At 35.1% G+C, this 16,102-nt stretch overlaps 2 protein-coding genes, 1 long non-coding RNA gene and 1 pseudogene across 3 annotated transcripts; 3 read left to right on the forward strand and 1 right to left on the reverse strand.

Annotated features, from left to right (window-relative positions):
* The first annotated feature begins 6 nt into the window (after window positions 1-6).
* LOC112516544 (1-aminocyclopropane-1-carboxylate oxidase-like) lies at window positions 7-264 on the forward strand. The gene has a single exon (XM_025123634.1). The coding sequence runs from the start codon at window positions 37-39 to the stop codon at window positions 262-264; it is 228 nt and encodes a 75-aa protein (XP_024979402.1). The 5' UTR covers window positions 7-36.
* A 4,475-nt stretch (window positions 265-4,739) lies between these two features.
* LOC112516542 (1-aminocyclopropane-1-carboxylate oxidase 1-like) lies at window positions 4,740-6,800 on the forward strand. Its single transcript, XM_025123632.1, has 4 exons — window positions 4,740-5,404; window positions 5,561-5,787; window positions 5,892-6,225; window positions 6,340-6,800. The coding sequence occupies exons 1-4, from the start codon at window positions 5,300-5,302 to the stop codon at window positions 6,631-6,633; spliced, it is 960 nt and encodes a 319-aa protein (XP_024979400.1). The 5' UTR covers window positions 4,740-5,299; the 3' UTR covers window positions 6,634-6,800.
* On the reverse strand, window positions 6,157-11,343 carry LOC112516545. The gene is made up of 3 exons (XR_003069610.1): window positions 7,386-11,343; window positions 7,204-7,280; window positions 6,157-6,243 (listed from the first exon to the last, which is right to left on the reverse strand). It is a non-coding gene; the product is annotated as an uncharacterized LOC112516545 (long non-coding RNA).
* A 571-nt stretch (window positions 11,344-11,914) lies between these two features.
* Window positions 11,915-13,240, forward strand: LOC112516543 (annotated as a pseudogene).
* Window positions 13,241-16,102: the final 2,862 nt, after the last annotated feature.

A 16,102-nucleotide genomic window follows, 5' to 3' on the forward strand; every position in this document is an offset into this window, starting at 1 on the left:
ATGCACAGAGTTATTGCTCAAACAGATCGAACAAGAATGTCAATTGCATCTTTCTACAACCCAGGGAATGATGCTGTGATCTATCCAGCAAAAGCGTTGGTGGAAAAGGAACCAGCAGAGAGTGAAGGAGTTTACCCAAAATTCGTATTTGATGATTACATGAAACTATATGCTGGCTTGAAGTTCCAGGCGAAGGAACCGAGGTTTGAAGCCATGAAAGCAGCAGAATCTAATGTCACTTCTGGTTCTGTTGCAACAGCTTAAATATCAAGCATCAAACAACAGAGAACTACATAAATTTTCCTTTTCTCATCTCTATATGGTGTTGGGTAGAGTTCTGTCACATTATTTTCGTCTAGCAGGTTAAGTGTGTTTACAATTCATTGCAAAGTCTAAAAAACAGTACTGTTGTTTTTGTCTCATCTCTTGAAATGCAAAATCATTGTTCTGTTCATAGCACCCTCGTTTAGTCATTCACTCACTGATGAAATCTCACTATGCAACATACTTGGTTCTTATGAAGTCAACTAGTCAAGGCAAACATTTCACTCATTTCATACAAAGTAGTTGCTTGTATAAGTCTGCAAGCCACCAATTCGTCAAAGATATAGACTTAAAACATCTAGACCACAATTACTGACTATCAAGATAGATAGTCTACTACGTTTTTACCAAATATGAACATGCATAAAATCGGTAAACTTATAAGGAGAAAATATGGTATGATAACGCCTTACAAATATCAGTACCTGATAGCATTGACAGTTCTATGCGTTAAGAATCAACACTTCAGACCTTATCGTGCTCTTCATACTCCACCACACTCTCAATGTGCAGAATTAAACAAAATAATCAACACAGCTCTTAATAGAAGGGTTGCATATACATATGCAAAACCTTATATGGAAGCACTGGAATGCATTGGAATTCACCTGTAACCAGCATCCAATTACATGTTGGGTTCATATCCCAGACAGTTATTATTCTTCCATAATCACTGCTGGATATTTGAGCAAAAGGTTGAATACCAGCAACCCTGACTAGCTCCACAAGGAATCTGCCCCCTAAGAACCCCAGAGGAGGCATTTCAGAGCTGACTAAGCGACTGAGGCTAGCGGAGGGATTCAAGCTTTAACGGCTTGAACTTATGGCGTATTTGAGCAAAGCCGCTCCACCCCTTTGCCAACTGAGCTACATGCCCAAGCCAATCACTGTGGATATATGGCTATTTATATGCTTGTTCCAGCTCAAGTAACTAAGGTTTGATTGTGTGGGATCTTCATAAAGGGCAGTGTACTTCTGGGGGATTAATATCGACCTGAAAGTAAGGTAGCACTGAAATCACGAGCATCCAAATACAGAACCAGTAAGTATTTACATTTTCGCAACATTCTGAAGATGTTTTAGAGTGTCATGACTATAGAGGTGCACAAGTAACAAAACAGAAAAGAATTGGAAGATACCAAGAACTTAACAGTTGTAATTAAAGCCATTTCACAAGAATATCTAACGACAACAATATTACTGGTTTTGATGTATAAATTATCCACCCTATTTATCCTTTTCCCACCAATTTTCGGTTGTTCATATACCTAATAAATCGCTTTGTTAATACTTTAACATTACGAGCATCACTCTTTCTGAAACTGAGTACATTCTCAGGCCAAACCCAGCCATTATTACTATTACAGGGAAGAATCTGGAGTGAAAATCTCACCATCAAGAAGTGAAAAACCTTTATACGCCTTGAAACTCCAGCAGAAGCAAACATTTCACCATCACAATCAAACTCAATGTCATGGTTTCATTTCTAAAAGAGAAATTTAGTGATAATATGTTCGAAAATAAAAGCTTCACGTAGAAATAAAAAAACCAATGAAACAAATGCTTTAGATACATCCCAAACAAGATGATGCAGTTTATACTATGAGTCTATGATTATGAAAGGTAAGCATATGTCCCCAACTCCTCCAAAAGTTATTGTTCCAGACAAGTTAAATTGACCAAAATGTTAAGTACTTGATATAATGAAAATATCAATTTGGTCTCCGTTAGATTCCAAACAAAGGCTTTATGTGTCTATTCATGCATACCAAACAATGAAATGAGTTGATTCATTCCTATAAGCTAGAGGTGACCATGTACATAAAAACAAATCGGTTCAGGTTCTATTTTATTGTTAATGGGTACAATTAAAAAAATTACCTAAAATGGAGACGGCTCAAATGGTTTAAAAGTTGCTTAAAGCATATTTAAATGTTTACTACTTCATACATTAAAAAGAATGCATCAAAATTTTAATAATGTGATCATATTCAATATATTAACTATTTATGCAATTCATTAATAAAGGCAAAAAAGAGTTGGCGGGTCAACCCGACTTTACCCTCTATTTTGACCCGGCCTAAACATTTGTCCATTCAACCCAGACCCATTACCCAACTTTGTCACCTGTTACTATAAGCCAACCAAACACAATAATGAACTGTAGTGACTCATTACACTATAATGCTCGTTTCGTTACTTTGTCCATTACATTCATTTGTGATGTCATTCCATTGTACCAAACAAGACATAGGTATCTGATGGTTGATGGTATATACTTTTGTTAACGAAAAAAAAAGCAATATTTTTTCTATTAAAATCCCACATCGGCTAGACTTGGACCATTTATCCTCTATATATGTTGGAACCACCTTTCTCTCGTCAAGGGCTATTTAGAGAGTAATCTAATGGAGTTCCACATATTCAGACATGGTATCAAAAGTCAAAACCAAGATCTACCACTCTAGGAACTCAATACTCTGGGGCAATACGTACTCGTTTAGCCCCCTCCCCCGTCTAGTCCCTGTTAACACAAGAAGAAAATTTGTGCCTGTTTAGCTTCCATTGGAGGGGGCATGTTAGAGTCCTACATCGGATAGAATTGGGCCATTTATTTCCTTATATATGTTGGAACCTCCTCAAGGGAATTTTTTGGAGAGTAATCTAATGGGGTTCCACATATTCTTTATAATTTATTGCCTAATCAAACTCACTTGATTTTACCTTAAATTAGCTAATTTGTATACCAATAGATCAAAAAAATTAATCGATTAGGATCACAAACATGCAATCATTTTTTTTGTTCAATGATGTCAACAAAAAGACATAAAAGTTCAATGCTCATTTTACGTATTTGCCTTCAGGTGAATAACATTTTGTTTTTTCATGGAAGTAGGAGTGCATGAATCATCAAGGATACTTGGATTAATTCAATTTATAAAAAATGATAATGTGGTATCATCCTTTTCTAGGTTCATGTTACCAACTACTGGTTTTTTATTACAACCTCATAGATTTCCATCACTAATTCATAATTTTCATCACTCGCATACATCTATTTATCAATTTGCAGTTGTTCGTCATCATTTTATATATTTTTATTACTAAATTATCATCAATTTACTATCAAAACGACACAATCTTCCACAAATGCTCACCTAAGTGTTTCTTTCTACCTCCCTTATAATCTAATAATATATTATGAATATAAAACACCACAACCATTAATTCTCAAATATTGGTATGCATGTGTTAAGAATATGATATTTTTGTAACTAATTGCAACATATCTTTACTTAATAATCAAATATATCTCTAAGCAACATACATCGGTATGTACAAAAACGCTCTAAGTGAAAATAATCAATTATTTCTCTAAGCAACATACGCATTTGACAACGAAGCAAATGACAACATGTGTTTAATCGGTTCTATCATTACATCCTTTTTTGAAGTTAAGTTTTGCTTTCAAATTTCAATGGATATTTTCATCATCTCTCCAAAATTATGTGACCATAAAAACAAATTAAAAAAAACATTGCTCGCCGATTAATAAAAAATATCAAATGGTCATTGGCCTAGCGCTATCAAGGTTACTGGTAGAGCCTAGCCTCCGTGGAGGTCAAGAGTTTTAAGATTCACTAAAGGTAAGAAGTGCGTGTGCGTCTTTGTGGTATATAGATATTATATACTCAACAAAAACTAATTTTTTAAGCAGTTGCTAATGACATTTAAAAAGCATGTGAATATACAATGCATCCTCATCTTGTCATCCATTGAAAGGTTCTTAAATCCATATCCAAATCTAACATTGAACAACAAAATTATAATACAAGTAGGAGTTCTCAAATTAAAAAAATAGAACATTGTTTAAAAAGAGTAAGCATTAAATTACTATTTTGCACTAGATACTGATTTGTTTGAAAATTCAAATTTCAAGTTATAAATTACCCATTTGATACAAAAAACATCATTTTTGAGAAGGAAAATATTGCATAGGCTCATAACAGGCACGTAAATCAGAAATCGTGATCCCTCTCTCTTTCAAAATAAGTAAAACATTACTATGGTTTAACAATTGGGTTTGACTAATAATCAAATATCTAAAATATTTCTCCACAGCGAGAAAACTTACCAAATTATGATCCAAAATCAATACCATAAATATTATGTAATGAGCGCAAAAAAACAAATTCGAGTTGAAATCTTATCTGGAAAAAAATTGTTATTTTTATTTTCAAACGACCCAAACAAGAAACGTTTGCATATATTTCAAAATGGTAAGAGAATATAAAACTGAATATTTTAGCAGCCATAAAGTCCATTTTGCCGTCAAAGTGGGTCCTCCAAATTATTTATATGCACCTTAACATCAACAATGTGATTAACAAGTCAGGGATGGAAATTTTAGTATGGAATGTGTATGTGCAATGCATACTTAATTTCTTACATCACATGCCCTTATAAATTATTAGCATTCAATAAAAATCACAATACCTTAATAAAATCGTTTATCATATCTAAAACACATTTTAATAACAAGAAAATGGTAACTTTCTTCGTTCCAAAAGAAATTCAACAATTTTTTTGGGTCCTTCTAGAACTAATCAGTTATTATTACAATATAATGATTATATTGTTTATGGCCCTCAAGATTATTTTCCATATTTTTATCGAGGGAAATTGATATATTTGAATAATAACTAAATATATGACAAATAAAATGTGAAAATTATTTTAATAGAGAGAAATACCTTTTAGCGTCCAGAAGCTTTGTATGTCAGGTAGGCCCCAAATGAGTCAAACTTTTCTTCGTTTCCAATCTTTGCCACCTTACGTGAGCATGCCTAATTTTGTCTTGAAAGATACCTGAATCTCCTATAAATAGGAAACCAAACATTCTGCATTCCTCATAAGAAGTAATAAAACAAACACAGAACAAAAGGCAGAAGAATTATACAGCATAATCAAAGAGATGGAGAACTTCCCTTTGATCAACATGAAGAAGCTGAATGGCGAAGAGAGAGGAGCCACCTTGGACAAGATTAAGGATGCTTGTGAGAACTGGGGATTCTTTGAGGTATCTCTCATTCTATTCAACATCAAACATATAACTTTAACAGTTTATGGTGGGATCATGGGTTCAAATTCCCATTTGCCCAGAACAGAACACTGCACACACAGATGGTCGTTTTCAGTGTGGATTTTATGGTGTATATGTTGTATGTATGTATAGTTGGTGAACCATGGGATTTCGCATGAGCTACTGGACATGGTGGAAAAAATGACGAAAGAGCACTACAAGAAGTGTATGGAACAGAGGTTTAAGGAAATGGTGGCAACCAAAGCTTTACAAGGTGTTAAGACAGAAGTTACCAACATGGATTGGGAGAGCACTTTCTTCCTGCGTCATCTCCCCACCTCCAACGTCTCTGAAATACCTGATCTTGGGGATGAATACAGGTAAACAAAAAACCAATACATATGTAGTTACGTATATAATTCAGCAAATTTGACCTCATTCTGTATACTCCAAATGATTGTGTTTCTATGTGATGATTATGCAGGACATTAATGAAGGATTTTGCTGGTAAACTAGAGAAGTTAGCAGAGGAACTTTTGGACTTGCTATGTGAGAATCTTGGATTGGAGAAAGGATACCTGAAGAAAGCATTCAATGGATCTAAGGGTCCAAATTTTGGAACCAAGGTTAGCAACTACCCACCATGCCCGACCCCAGATTTGATCAAAGGACTCAGAGCACATAGTGATGCCGGTGGCATCATTTTGCTCTTCCAAGATGATAAAGTCAGCGGTCTCCAGCTCCTTAAGGACGGTGAATGGATCAATGTTCCACCCATGCGCCATTCCATTGTCATCAACCTTGGTGACCAGATTGAGGTAAGACTTGACCCCGTCCTACACTAGTAAAAATAAAAAAATCAAAATCATGAAGGAGAATAATGGAACATCATTAAAAATGAAAATCTGACTGGTTTATTGCATGGATCGCAGGTGATTACCAACGGGAAGTACAAGAGTGTGATGCACAGAGTTATTGCTCAAACAGATCGAACAAGAATGTCAATTGCATCTTTCTACAACCCAGGGAATGATGCTGTGATCTATCCAGCAAAAGCATTGGTGGAAACGGAACCAGCAGAGAGTGAACGAGTTTACCCAAAATTCGTATTTGATGATTACATGAAACTATATGCTGGCATGAAGTTCCAGGCGAAGGAACCGAGGTTTGAAGCCATGAAAGCAGCAGAATCTAATGTCAATTGCGGTTCCGTTGCAACAGCTTAGACAAATAGATGTCAAGTGTCAAACAATAGAGAACTACATATATTTTCCTTTTCTCATCTCTACGCGGTGTTGAGAAGAGTTTTATCTCATTATTTTAGTCATTTTCGTAGGTTAAGTGTTCTTACAATTCATTGCAAAGTGACAAAAACGGTACTATTGTTTTTTTGTTTCATCTCTTGAAATGCAAAATCATCATTCTGTTCATAGCACCCTCGTTTAATTCTGATGAAATGTCCACTATGCAACAGACTTGATTCTTAAGCTTTATGCTCTAGTCAAAATAGTAAATGGTAGCTAGAAGGTTGCGCACAAGGGAATTGGGAATGAGAACTTCTGCTATGAAGGCAACTAGTCAAGTCAAACATTTCATTCATTTCATACAAAGTAGTTGCTTGTACAAGTCTCCAAGCCCCAAATTCACTGAAGATGTAGACTTAAAACATTTAGACCACAATTACTAACTATCAAGAGAGATAAACTACAAGGTTTTTAACAAAAACGAACATGCATGAAATTGGTGAACTGATAAGGAGAAAATATGGTATGATAGTGCCTTACAAATATCAGTACCTGATAGTATTGATGGTTCTAAGTGGTAAGAATCAACACTCCGGACCCGTTTGTCGTGCTCTTCGTATTGCATCACTCTGAATGTGCAGAATCAAACAAAATAATCAACACAGCTCTTAATAGAAGGATTTTGTTGTTTTCTATACCTATGCAAAACCTTATATGGAAGCATTGAAATTCACCTTGTAACCAGCATCCCAATTACATGTTCGGTTCATATCCCAAACAGTTATTATTCTTTCATAATCACTGCTGGATATTTGAGCAAAGGTTGATTATCAGCAACCCTGACTGGCCCCACAAGGAACCCGCCCCCTAGGAACCACGTGTGAGGAGGCATTTCAGAGCAGACTCTGCGGCTGAGGCTAGAGGAGGGGTTCAAGCCCGTTTCCTGCAGGATTCAAACTTGAACCTGTTGTGTATTTGAGCAAAGTTGTTCCACCCCTTTGCCAACTGAGCTACACGCCCGAGGGCAATCACTGTGAATATATGGCTATTTATATGCTTGTTCCAGTTCAATCACTGTGGATATATGGCTATTTATATGCTTGTACCAGTTCAAGTAACTAACCGTTGATTGTGTGGGCATCTCCATAAAGGGCAGTGTTACTTCTGAGGGATTATTATCAACCTGCAAGTAAGGTATCACTGAAATCATGAGCATCCACATTTGGAACCAGTAAGTATTTACATTTTCACAACTTGAAGATGTTTTAGCGTCATGACTACAGAGGTGCACAAGCAACAAAACAGAAAAGAATTGCAAGATACCAAGAACTTACAGTTGCAATCAATTAAAGCCATTTCACAAGAATATCTAACGACAACAACATTACTGATTTTGACATACAAATATCCACCCTACTTATCCTTCTCTCACCAATTTTCAGTTGTTCATAATACCTAATAAGTAGCTTTTTTGATACTTGAATATTATGAAATATCAATCTTTCTGAAACTGAGTACATTGTCAGGCCATACTCAGCCATTATTACTATTAAAGAAAAGAATCTGGAATGGAAAACTCACCATCAAGAGGTGAAAAACCTTTTATACGCCTTGAAGCACATAATGCAAAACTCAGTATGCTGTTGTACACCATCAAGAAGTGGAAAACTCACCATCGAGAAGTGAAAAACTTTCCAGCAGAAGCAAACATTTCACCATCACAATCAAACTCAATGCTATAGTACATGATGCAAATTTCAGCATGCTGTTGTACAGCAAGAGACCAAGTTTTCGTTTATAAAAAGTTTAGTGATAAAATGTTAGAATATAAAAGCGTTACGTAATAAAATTGAAGACCAATAAAAGAAATGCTTTAGATACATCTCAAACAAGATGACGCAGTTTCTACTTCGATTATGAAAGGTAAGCATATGTCCCCAGCATAATGTACTCAACTCCTCCAAAAGTTATTGGTCCACATAAGTTAAATTGACCAAAATGTTAAGTACTTGATATACTGAAAATATAATTTGGTCCCATAAGATGTCTAAACAAAGGCTTCACATGTTTAGTGCATATCAAACAATGAAATCATTCCTATAAGCTAGAGGTGACAAATTCAACCCGTGTACATAAGAACGAACCGATTCGGGTTCTATTTTATTGTTAACGGGTCAAATGGTTACAATTAAAATTTTTACCTAAAAAGGAGACGGCTCAAATGGTTTAAAAGTTGCTTAAAGCATATTTGAATGTTTACTACTTCATACATTGAAAAGAATGGATTGTAATTTTAATAATGTGATCATATTTAATATATTAAGTATTTATAAAATTTTATAATAAAGGAAAAAAGGAGTTGGCGGGTCATCTCGAATCGACCCCTGTTTTGACCCAGCCTAAACATTTGTCCATTCAACCCAGACCCACTACCCAACTTGCCATTTTGTCACCTATTACTGAAAGCCAACCAAAGACAATAATGAATGGTAGTGACCCATCACATTACAGTGCTCGCTTTGTTTACTTGTCCATTATATTCATTTGCAATTTCATTCCACTGTACCAAACAAGACATAAGCATCCAATGGCTGATGGTATATACTTCTGTTAACGAAAAATGGCAAACATTTTCTATTAGAATCCCACATCGGCTAGACTTGTACCGTTTATCCTCTATATATGTTGGAACCTCCTTTCTCTCCTCAAGGGCTCATTTGGAGAGTAATCTAATGGAGTTCCAAATATTCTGACATGGTAACAAAACCAAGACCTACCATTCCAGGCACTCGACACTCTGCAACAGTATCTACTCGTCTAGCCACTCTTAAAACACGGGAGAATTTGTGCCCGTCTAGCTTCCGTTGGAGGGGGCGTGTTAGGGGTCCTATATCGGTTGGACTTGGACCATTTATTTCCCTATATATGTTGGAACCTCCTCAAAGGCTTTTTGGAAGAGTAATCTAATAAGGTTCCACATATTCTTTACAGTTTATTGCCTTATCAAACTCATTTGATTTTACCTTAAATTAGCTAATTTGTATACGAATAGATCAAATAATGTAATCCATACCATTACAAATATCCAAACATGCAATCATTTTTTTTGTTCAATAATGTCAACACGAAAACATAAAAGTTCAATGCTCATTTACGACGTATTTGCGTTCAAGTGAATGACATTTTGTTTTGTTCATGGAAGTAGAAGTGAATGAATCATCAAGGATACTTAGATTAAGGCAATTTATATAAAACGATAATGAGGTGTCATTCTTTTCTAGGTTCATGTTACCAGCTACTAGTTTTTTATTACAAGCTCGTGGTTTTCCATCTATTCATAATTTCTCGTAATTTTTATCACTAGCATACATCTATTCATCAATTTGTAGTTGTTCGTCATCATTTTTTTTATATATTTTTATTACTAAAATTATAATCAATTTACCATCAAAACGACGCAATTTTGCACTAATGGTTACCTAAGTGTTTTTTCCTACCTCCCTCATAATCTAATAATATATTATGAATATGAAACACTACAACCATTAATTCTCAAATATTGGTATGCATGTGTTAGGAATTTGATATTTTTGTAATTAATTGCAACATATCTTTACTTAATAATCAAATATTTCTCTAAGCAACATATATCAGAATATACAAAAACGCTATATTGTAAAATAATCAATTATTTGCCTCTGGCGTGTAGCTCAATTGGCAAAGGAGTGGGAAGACTTTGCCCAAATACATAACAGGGCCTGGGTTCCATGCATATTTTCATCATTACTCCAAAACTATGTGACGATATAAAAACAAATTCAAAAAACATTATTCACCAATTAAGAAAAAATATCAAAAGGTCATTGGCCTATCGGTATTAAGGTTACTGGTAGACCCTAGCCTCCATGGAGGTCACGAGTTTAAGACTCACTAATGGTGAGTGTGCGTGTGTCTTTGTGGTATATAGATTATATATACTTCAACAAGATCTATTTTATAATGCATTTGCTAATGACATTTAAAAAGCATGTGAAGATACAATACATCCTTATCTTGTCATCCATTGAAAGGTTCTTAAATCCATCATCCATATCCAAATCTATCTTTGAACAACAAAATTATAATACAAGTAGGACTTCTCAAATTACAAAACAGAACATTGTTTAAAAAAAGTAAGCATCATAAATTATTATTTTGTAATAGATGTTGTGTTTGTTTGAAAATTCAAATTTCAAGTTAAAAATTACCCATATGACAATAATAGCATCGATATTGAGATGGAAGATGTTGCATAAGCTCATAACGGACAGACAGAAGTCGTGATCCCTCTCTCTTCCAAAATAAGTAAAACATTACATATGGTTTTAACAATTGTGTTTGACTAATAATCAAGTATCCAAAATATTTCTCCATAGCGAGAAAATTTACAGAATTATGATCCAAAACCAATACCACAAATATTCAGTAATGATTATTAATGAGCAAAAAAGACAGATTTGAGTTGAAATCTTATCTGAAAGAAACGTGTTATTTTTATTTCCGAACGACCCATACAAGAAACGTTTGCATATAATTCAAAATGGAAGAGAATATAAAACTAAATATTTTAGCAGCCATAAAATCCATTTTGCCTTCAAAGTAGGTCCTCACAATTATTTATATCTACCTTAACATCGACAATGTGATTAACAAGGCAAAGATGGAAATTTTAAAATGGAATGTCTATGTGCAATGCATACTTAATTTCTTACATCATATGCCCTTACAAATTATTCGCATTCAATAAAAATCACAATACTTCAATAAAAGCATTTATCAAATATCTAAAATACATTTTAATAACAAAAAATGTTAACTTTCTTCGTTCCAAAAGAAATTCAATAAATTTTTTAGCGTCCTTATAGAACTAATCAGTAATCATTACAACATAATGATTATATTGTTTATGGCCCTCCAGATTATTTTTAATATTTTTATCGAGGGAAATTGATATATTTGAATAATAACTAAATATATGACAAATAAAATGTTGTAATTATTTTAATAAAGAGAAATACCTTTTAGCGTCCAGAAGCTTTGTATGTCAGGTAGCCCTAAATGAGTCAAACTTTTCTTAGTTTCCAATCTTTGCCACCTTACTCGAGCATGCCTAATTTGTCGTGAAAGATACCTGAATCTCCTATAAATAGGAAACAGAACATTCTGCATTCTTCATAAGAAGTAATAAAACAAACACACAACAAAAGGCAGAAGAAATATAGAGCATAATCAAAGAGATGGAGAACTTCCCTTTGATCAACATGAAGAAGCTAAATGGCGAAGAGAGAGGAGCCACCATGGACAAGATTAAGGATGCTTGTGAGAACTGGGGATTCTTTGAGGTATCTCGTATTCTTTTCAACATCAAACATGTAACTATAGCAATTTATGGTGGGGTCATGGGTTCAAATTCCCATTTGCCCAGAACAAAAGACTGCACACACAAATGGTAGTTTCAGTGTGGATTTTATTGTGTATATGTTGTATGTATGTCTAGTTGGTGAACCATGGGATTTCGCATGAGCTGTTGGACACTGTGGAAAGAATGACAAAAGAGCACTACAAGAAGTGTATGGAACAGAGGTTTAAAGAAACGGTGGCAGCCAAAGCATTAGAAGGTGTTAAGACCGAAGTTACCAATATGGACTGGGAGAGCACTTTCTTCCTGCGTCATCTCCCCACCTCCAACGTCTCCGAAATACCTGATCTTGGGGATGAATACAGGTAAACAAGAAAACAATACATATGTAATTAATTCTATCATTCAGCAAATTCACCTCCTTCCATATACTGCAAATCATTGTGTTTCTATGGAATGATTATGCAGGAGATTAATGAAGGATTTTGCTTGTAAACTAGAAAATCTGGCAGAGGAACTTTTAGACTTGCTATGCGAGAATCTTGGATTGGACAAAGGATACCTCAAGAAAGCATTCCATGGATCAAAGGGTCCAAACTTTGGAACCAAGGTTAGCAACTACCCACCATGCCCCACCCCAGATTTAATCAAGGGACTCAGAGCACATAGTGATGCCGGTGGCATCATTTTGCTCTTCCAAGATGATAAAGTCAGCGGTCTCCAGCTACTCAAGGATGGTGAGTGGATCAATGTTTCACCTATGCGCCATTCCATTGTCATCAACCTTGGTGACCAGATTGAGGTAAGACTTGACCTTTCCTACGCCAATGAAAAAAATCAAATTCATCAAAGAGAATTATGAAACATCATTAAAAATGAAAATCTGAGTGGCTTAATGCTTGGAGCAGGTGATTACCAATGGGAAGTACAAGAGCGTGATGCACCGAGTTATTGCTCAAACAGATGGAACAAGAATGTCAATTGCATCTTTCTACAACCCAGGGAATGATGCTGTGATCTATCCAGCAAAAGCAGTTGTGGAGAAGGAACCAGCAGAGAATGAACAAGTTTACCCAGGCAAAGTTCCAGGCAAAGGAACTAAGGTTGAAGTTCCAGGCAAAGGAACTAAGGTTTGAAGCCATGAAAGCAGCAGAATCTAATGTCATTTCCGGTTCCGTTGCAAAAGCTTAGATGTCGAGCGTCAAACAACTGAGAACTACACATATTTTCCTTTTCTCATCTCTATGCGGTGTCAAGAAGAGTTTTATCTCATTATTTTAGTCATTTTAGCAGGTTAAGTGTGCTTACTATTCATTGCAATGTGACAAAAATGGTTTTGTCGTCTTTTGCTTCATCTCTTGAAATGCAAAATCATCGTTCTATTTAATGCTGAGGTACATGTTTCCAGGTCCAAACCATGATCCCAAAATAAAATTCAAGGTTCTTATCGGACATCCTTATTAGTTATTCAAATAGTGCTGAAGGTGGTTCTTAAAATTTCAACATTGAGGTTGCTCTTCCATTTTAGAAGCCATAAGTTACCGTTTAGCTGCCAAAGGTCCTTAAATCCTATCCAACTAAAGAGGATGAAAAAAATTGGAATGGAATGTCCACTATGCAACACACTTATTTCTCATGTTTGTGCAATTATAACTTGTACTTTTTTAACAAGTAAACCTTAATTTTGGTTATTTTATGGTTCAGACTGTAAAGCAAACACAAACTATTCCCCAGATGGATCAGATTTTACAACTTCTGTTTCCAATCCGCATGACCTTTCATGGACAGGCATGTGCCCATTACATCCTATTTATCTTAAAGGCTACTTCATCTCCTATAAAAAATTGAAAGACAACATTCTGCATTGTTCATCAGATGTAACCAACCAAACATGCATGACAAGGTATAACAAAGATTATGCAGAAACAAAGAGATGGGAACTTCCCTTTGATTTTCATGGAGAAGCTGAAAGGTAAAGAGGGAGGAGCTACCATGGACAAGATTAAAGATGCTTGTCAGAAGGGAGGATTCTTTGACTTATGCTCTTCATTTTCAGTCATGTGGCTTGCATTAGTGTGGAATTAATAGCGTAAATGTTTTATGATAAACCATGGGATTTCACATGAGCTGCTAGACATTGTGGAAGGAATGACAAAGAGCATTACAAGAAGTGCATGGAGCAGATATACAAAAAAATGGTGGCAAAAAAGCAGTAAAAGTGTAGAGGCAGAAGTTATAAACTGATCTCCTTTTGTATACCGAGTGTGCACTCCACACCTCCTAGCCCGTAGTATAGCTTAACCACCAACCCCATATTCTCTTGTAAACTGAATTAAATAAAATGAACCAATGATTTCACTAAAATCACCAACAAAAATTGAGATCCTAAACATGATGAAACACAACCTCACAATCACTGATATGGAATTAAGGAATCAACTAGAGAAGTGACCACTATTTCAGTAAGAAGATCATGATTCATACCTCTCAATTCCGAAACTGAATCCGATTACTCTAAGTCTGCTCCGGATATAGTTCAAAGCGCATACATCAACAACAGGAAAAGCAAAATCGTCAATCAAATATGCAAGGGGATGGTGATCCACAGCAGGAGCTTGATCAATCATCATGATAACCGTCGACTATAAAATTCAACAGCATAAATAACACCTCAATTTTAGCCACAAAATACTAATTTAAATGAATATGTGAAGTGCGATAAGATCCTGGCAGGTGATCAATGTATATCTATAATGATCGACTTACACAACCGAGAGTCCGAGAAGATGCCTAGGGTTCGCAGAAAGGAGAAGTTGGTGGTGTGGCCAAAAGGAAGACGCCATCATCGACCATGGCAAAGATGACAGGAGGCGTGTAAAGCTCCCTGCCATCAAAATTCGAACTTCTCGGAAGCCATTACTGAGAGCTTGGTGATGATTCTGAACATGCCAACGCCTGGCTTCTTGATCTACTTACCTTATAATGAGAAAATCACATCGACAAATACAAAGAGGAAGAAGAAGATGATGAAAAAATTTGTAGTACCTTGGATTTATTCCGGTTATAATACGAGTGGAATATGGTGGATAGAGACGGTGATGAGGGTGATGGTGTAGGAGTGGAGTAAGGTGGAATGTGGATAGAGACGGCGGTTGTCGTCGGAGTGGAGGTGGCAGATGATACGTGTCGGCGTTGTACAAAGTCCGGTCAGAGCTCAAAATGGAGCCCCGGTCGTTATTTTTTTATTTGAATTTTCCTTTAAATTTTTGCCTTTAAATCGATTTTGATATTAAATGTCAGATCTTTAAATTGTTTATTTTACGGTTAATATCAAGGGTGTTTGTAATTGCTTATAAAAATAATTTATTGACTTATTTTAATATGACACCAATAATAAATATTTTTTAGTGTTTGGATAAACAGTTTACCGGTGTCAAACCGGTAATAAAAAGTTTTTTAAAAAGCTAAACCATTCTAACTTATAATAAGTTGATAAGAACTTTTGTAAAAAAAAACGTAAGTTTTTCAAATAAGCAATCTCAAACACCCCCTAAATCATTTTCAACCTCCTTTTCAAATCGTTAGCCTCAACTCTCTTCGGTTTTAAAATTACATTTTATACTCTTATTATTAATGATTTGATTTACTTTTACTTTTTACTTTTTCACTTTTCATTTAATATCATTAACACAAATAATCATATATGAACCACAAGGGTGGTATATGGTTGGTTTAAGTTTGGCTCCAAATGTCAAAAGTACCAGGAGGTCCCAGGTTCAAATCCAAGGAGAAACAAAAATTTCATTGTGGCCACGGAGGTTCAAATGCGGTGACTCCGGACCACCTACAAAACAGGTGGTTGCCTTGGGATTAGTCGGCTCGCAAAACAGGTTGAATATCCAAGTTAATAAAAAAATCATATATGAAGTAAAATTTATTTAAAAGATACGCTTCTTTTTTTACAAATTATACAATTGTAATCGTCTCGTCAATATATTCAAATTGGGATAAATATTAAATATGTTTTGATTTAATAATACTATTAAATATATA

The sequence above is a fragment of the Cynara cardunculus genome, assembly GCF_001531365.2.
Source record: "Cynara cardunculus var. scolymus isolate 2C chromosome LG 8, CcrdV1, whole genome shotgun sequence".
NCBI lineage: Eukaryota > Viridiplantae > Streptophyta > Magnoliopsida > Asterales > Asteraceae > Cynara > Cynara cardunculus.

Excerpts from the sequence above, each read along its gene's own strand:
- LOC112516544 (XM_025123634.1), top strand. The coding sequence starts at position 37 with ATGTCAATTGCATCTTTCTACAACCCAGGGAATGATGCTGTGATCTAT.
- LOC112516542 (XM_025123632.1), top strand. The coding sequence starts at position 5,300 with ATGGAGAACTTCCCTTTGATCAACATGAAGAAGCTGAATGGCGAAGAG. Across the intron at positions 5,405-5,560 it reads AGAACTGGGGATTCTTTGAG|TTGGTGAACCATGGGATTTC; the intron begins GTATCTCTCATT and ends ATGTATGTATAG. Across the intron at positions 6,226-6,339 it reads ACCTTGGTGACCAGATTGAG|GTGATTACCAACGGGAAGTA; the intron begins GTAAGACTTGAC and ends CATGGATCGCAG.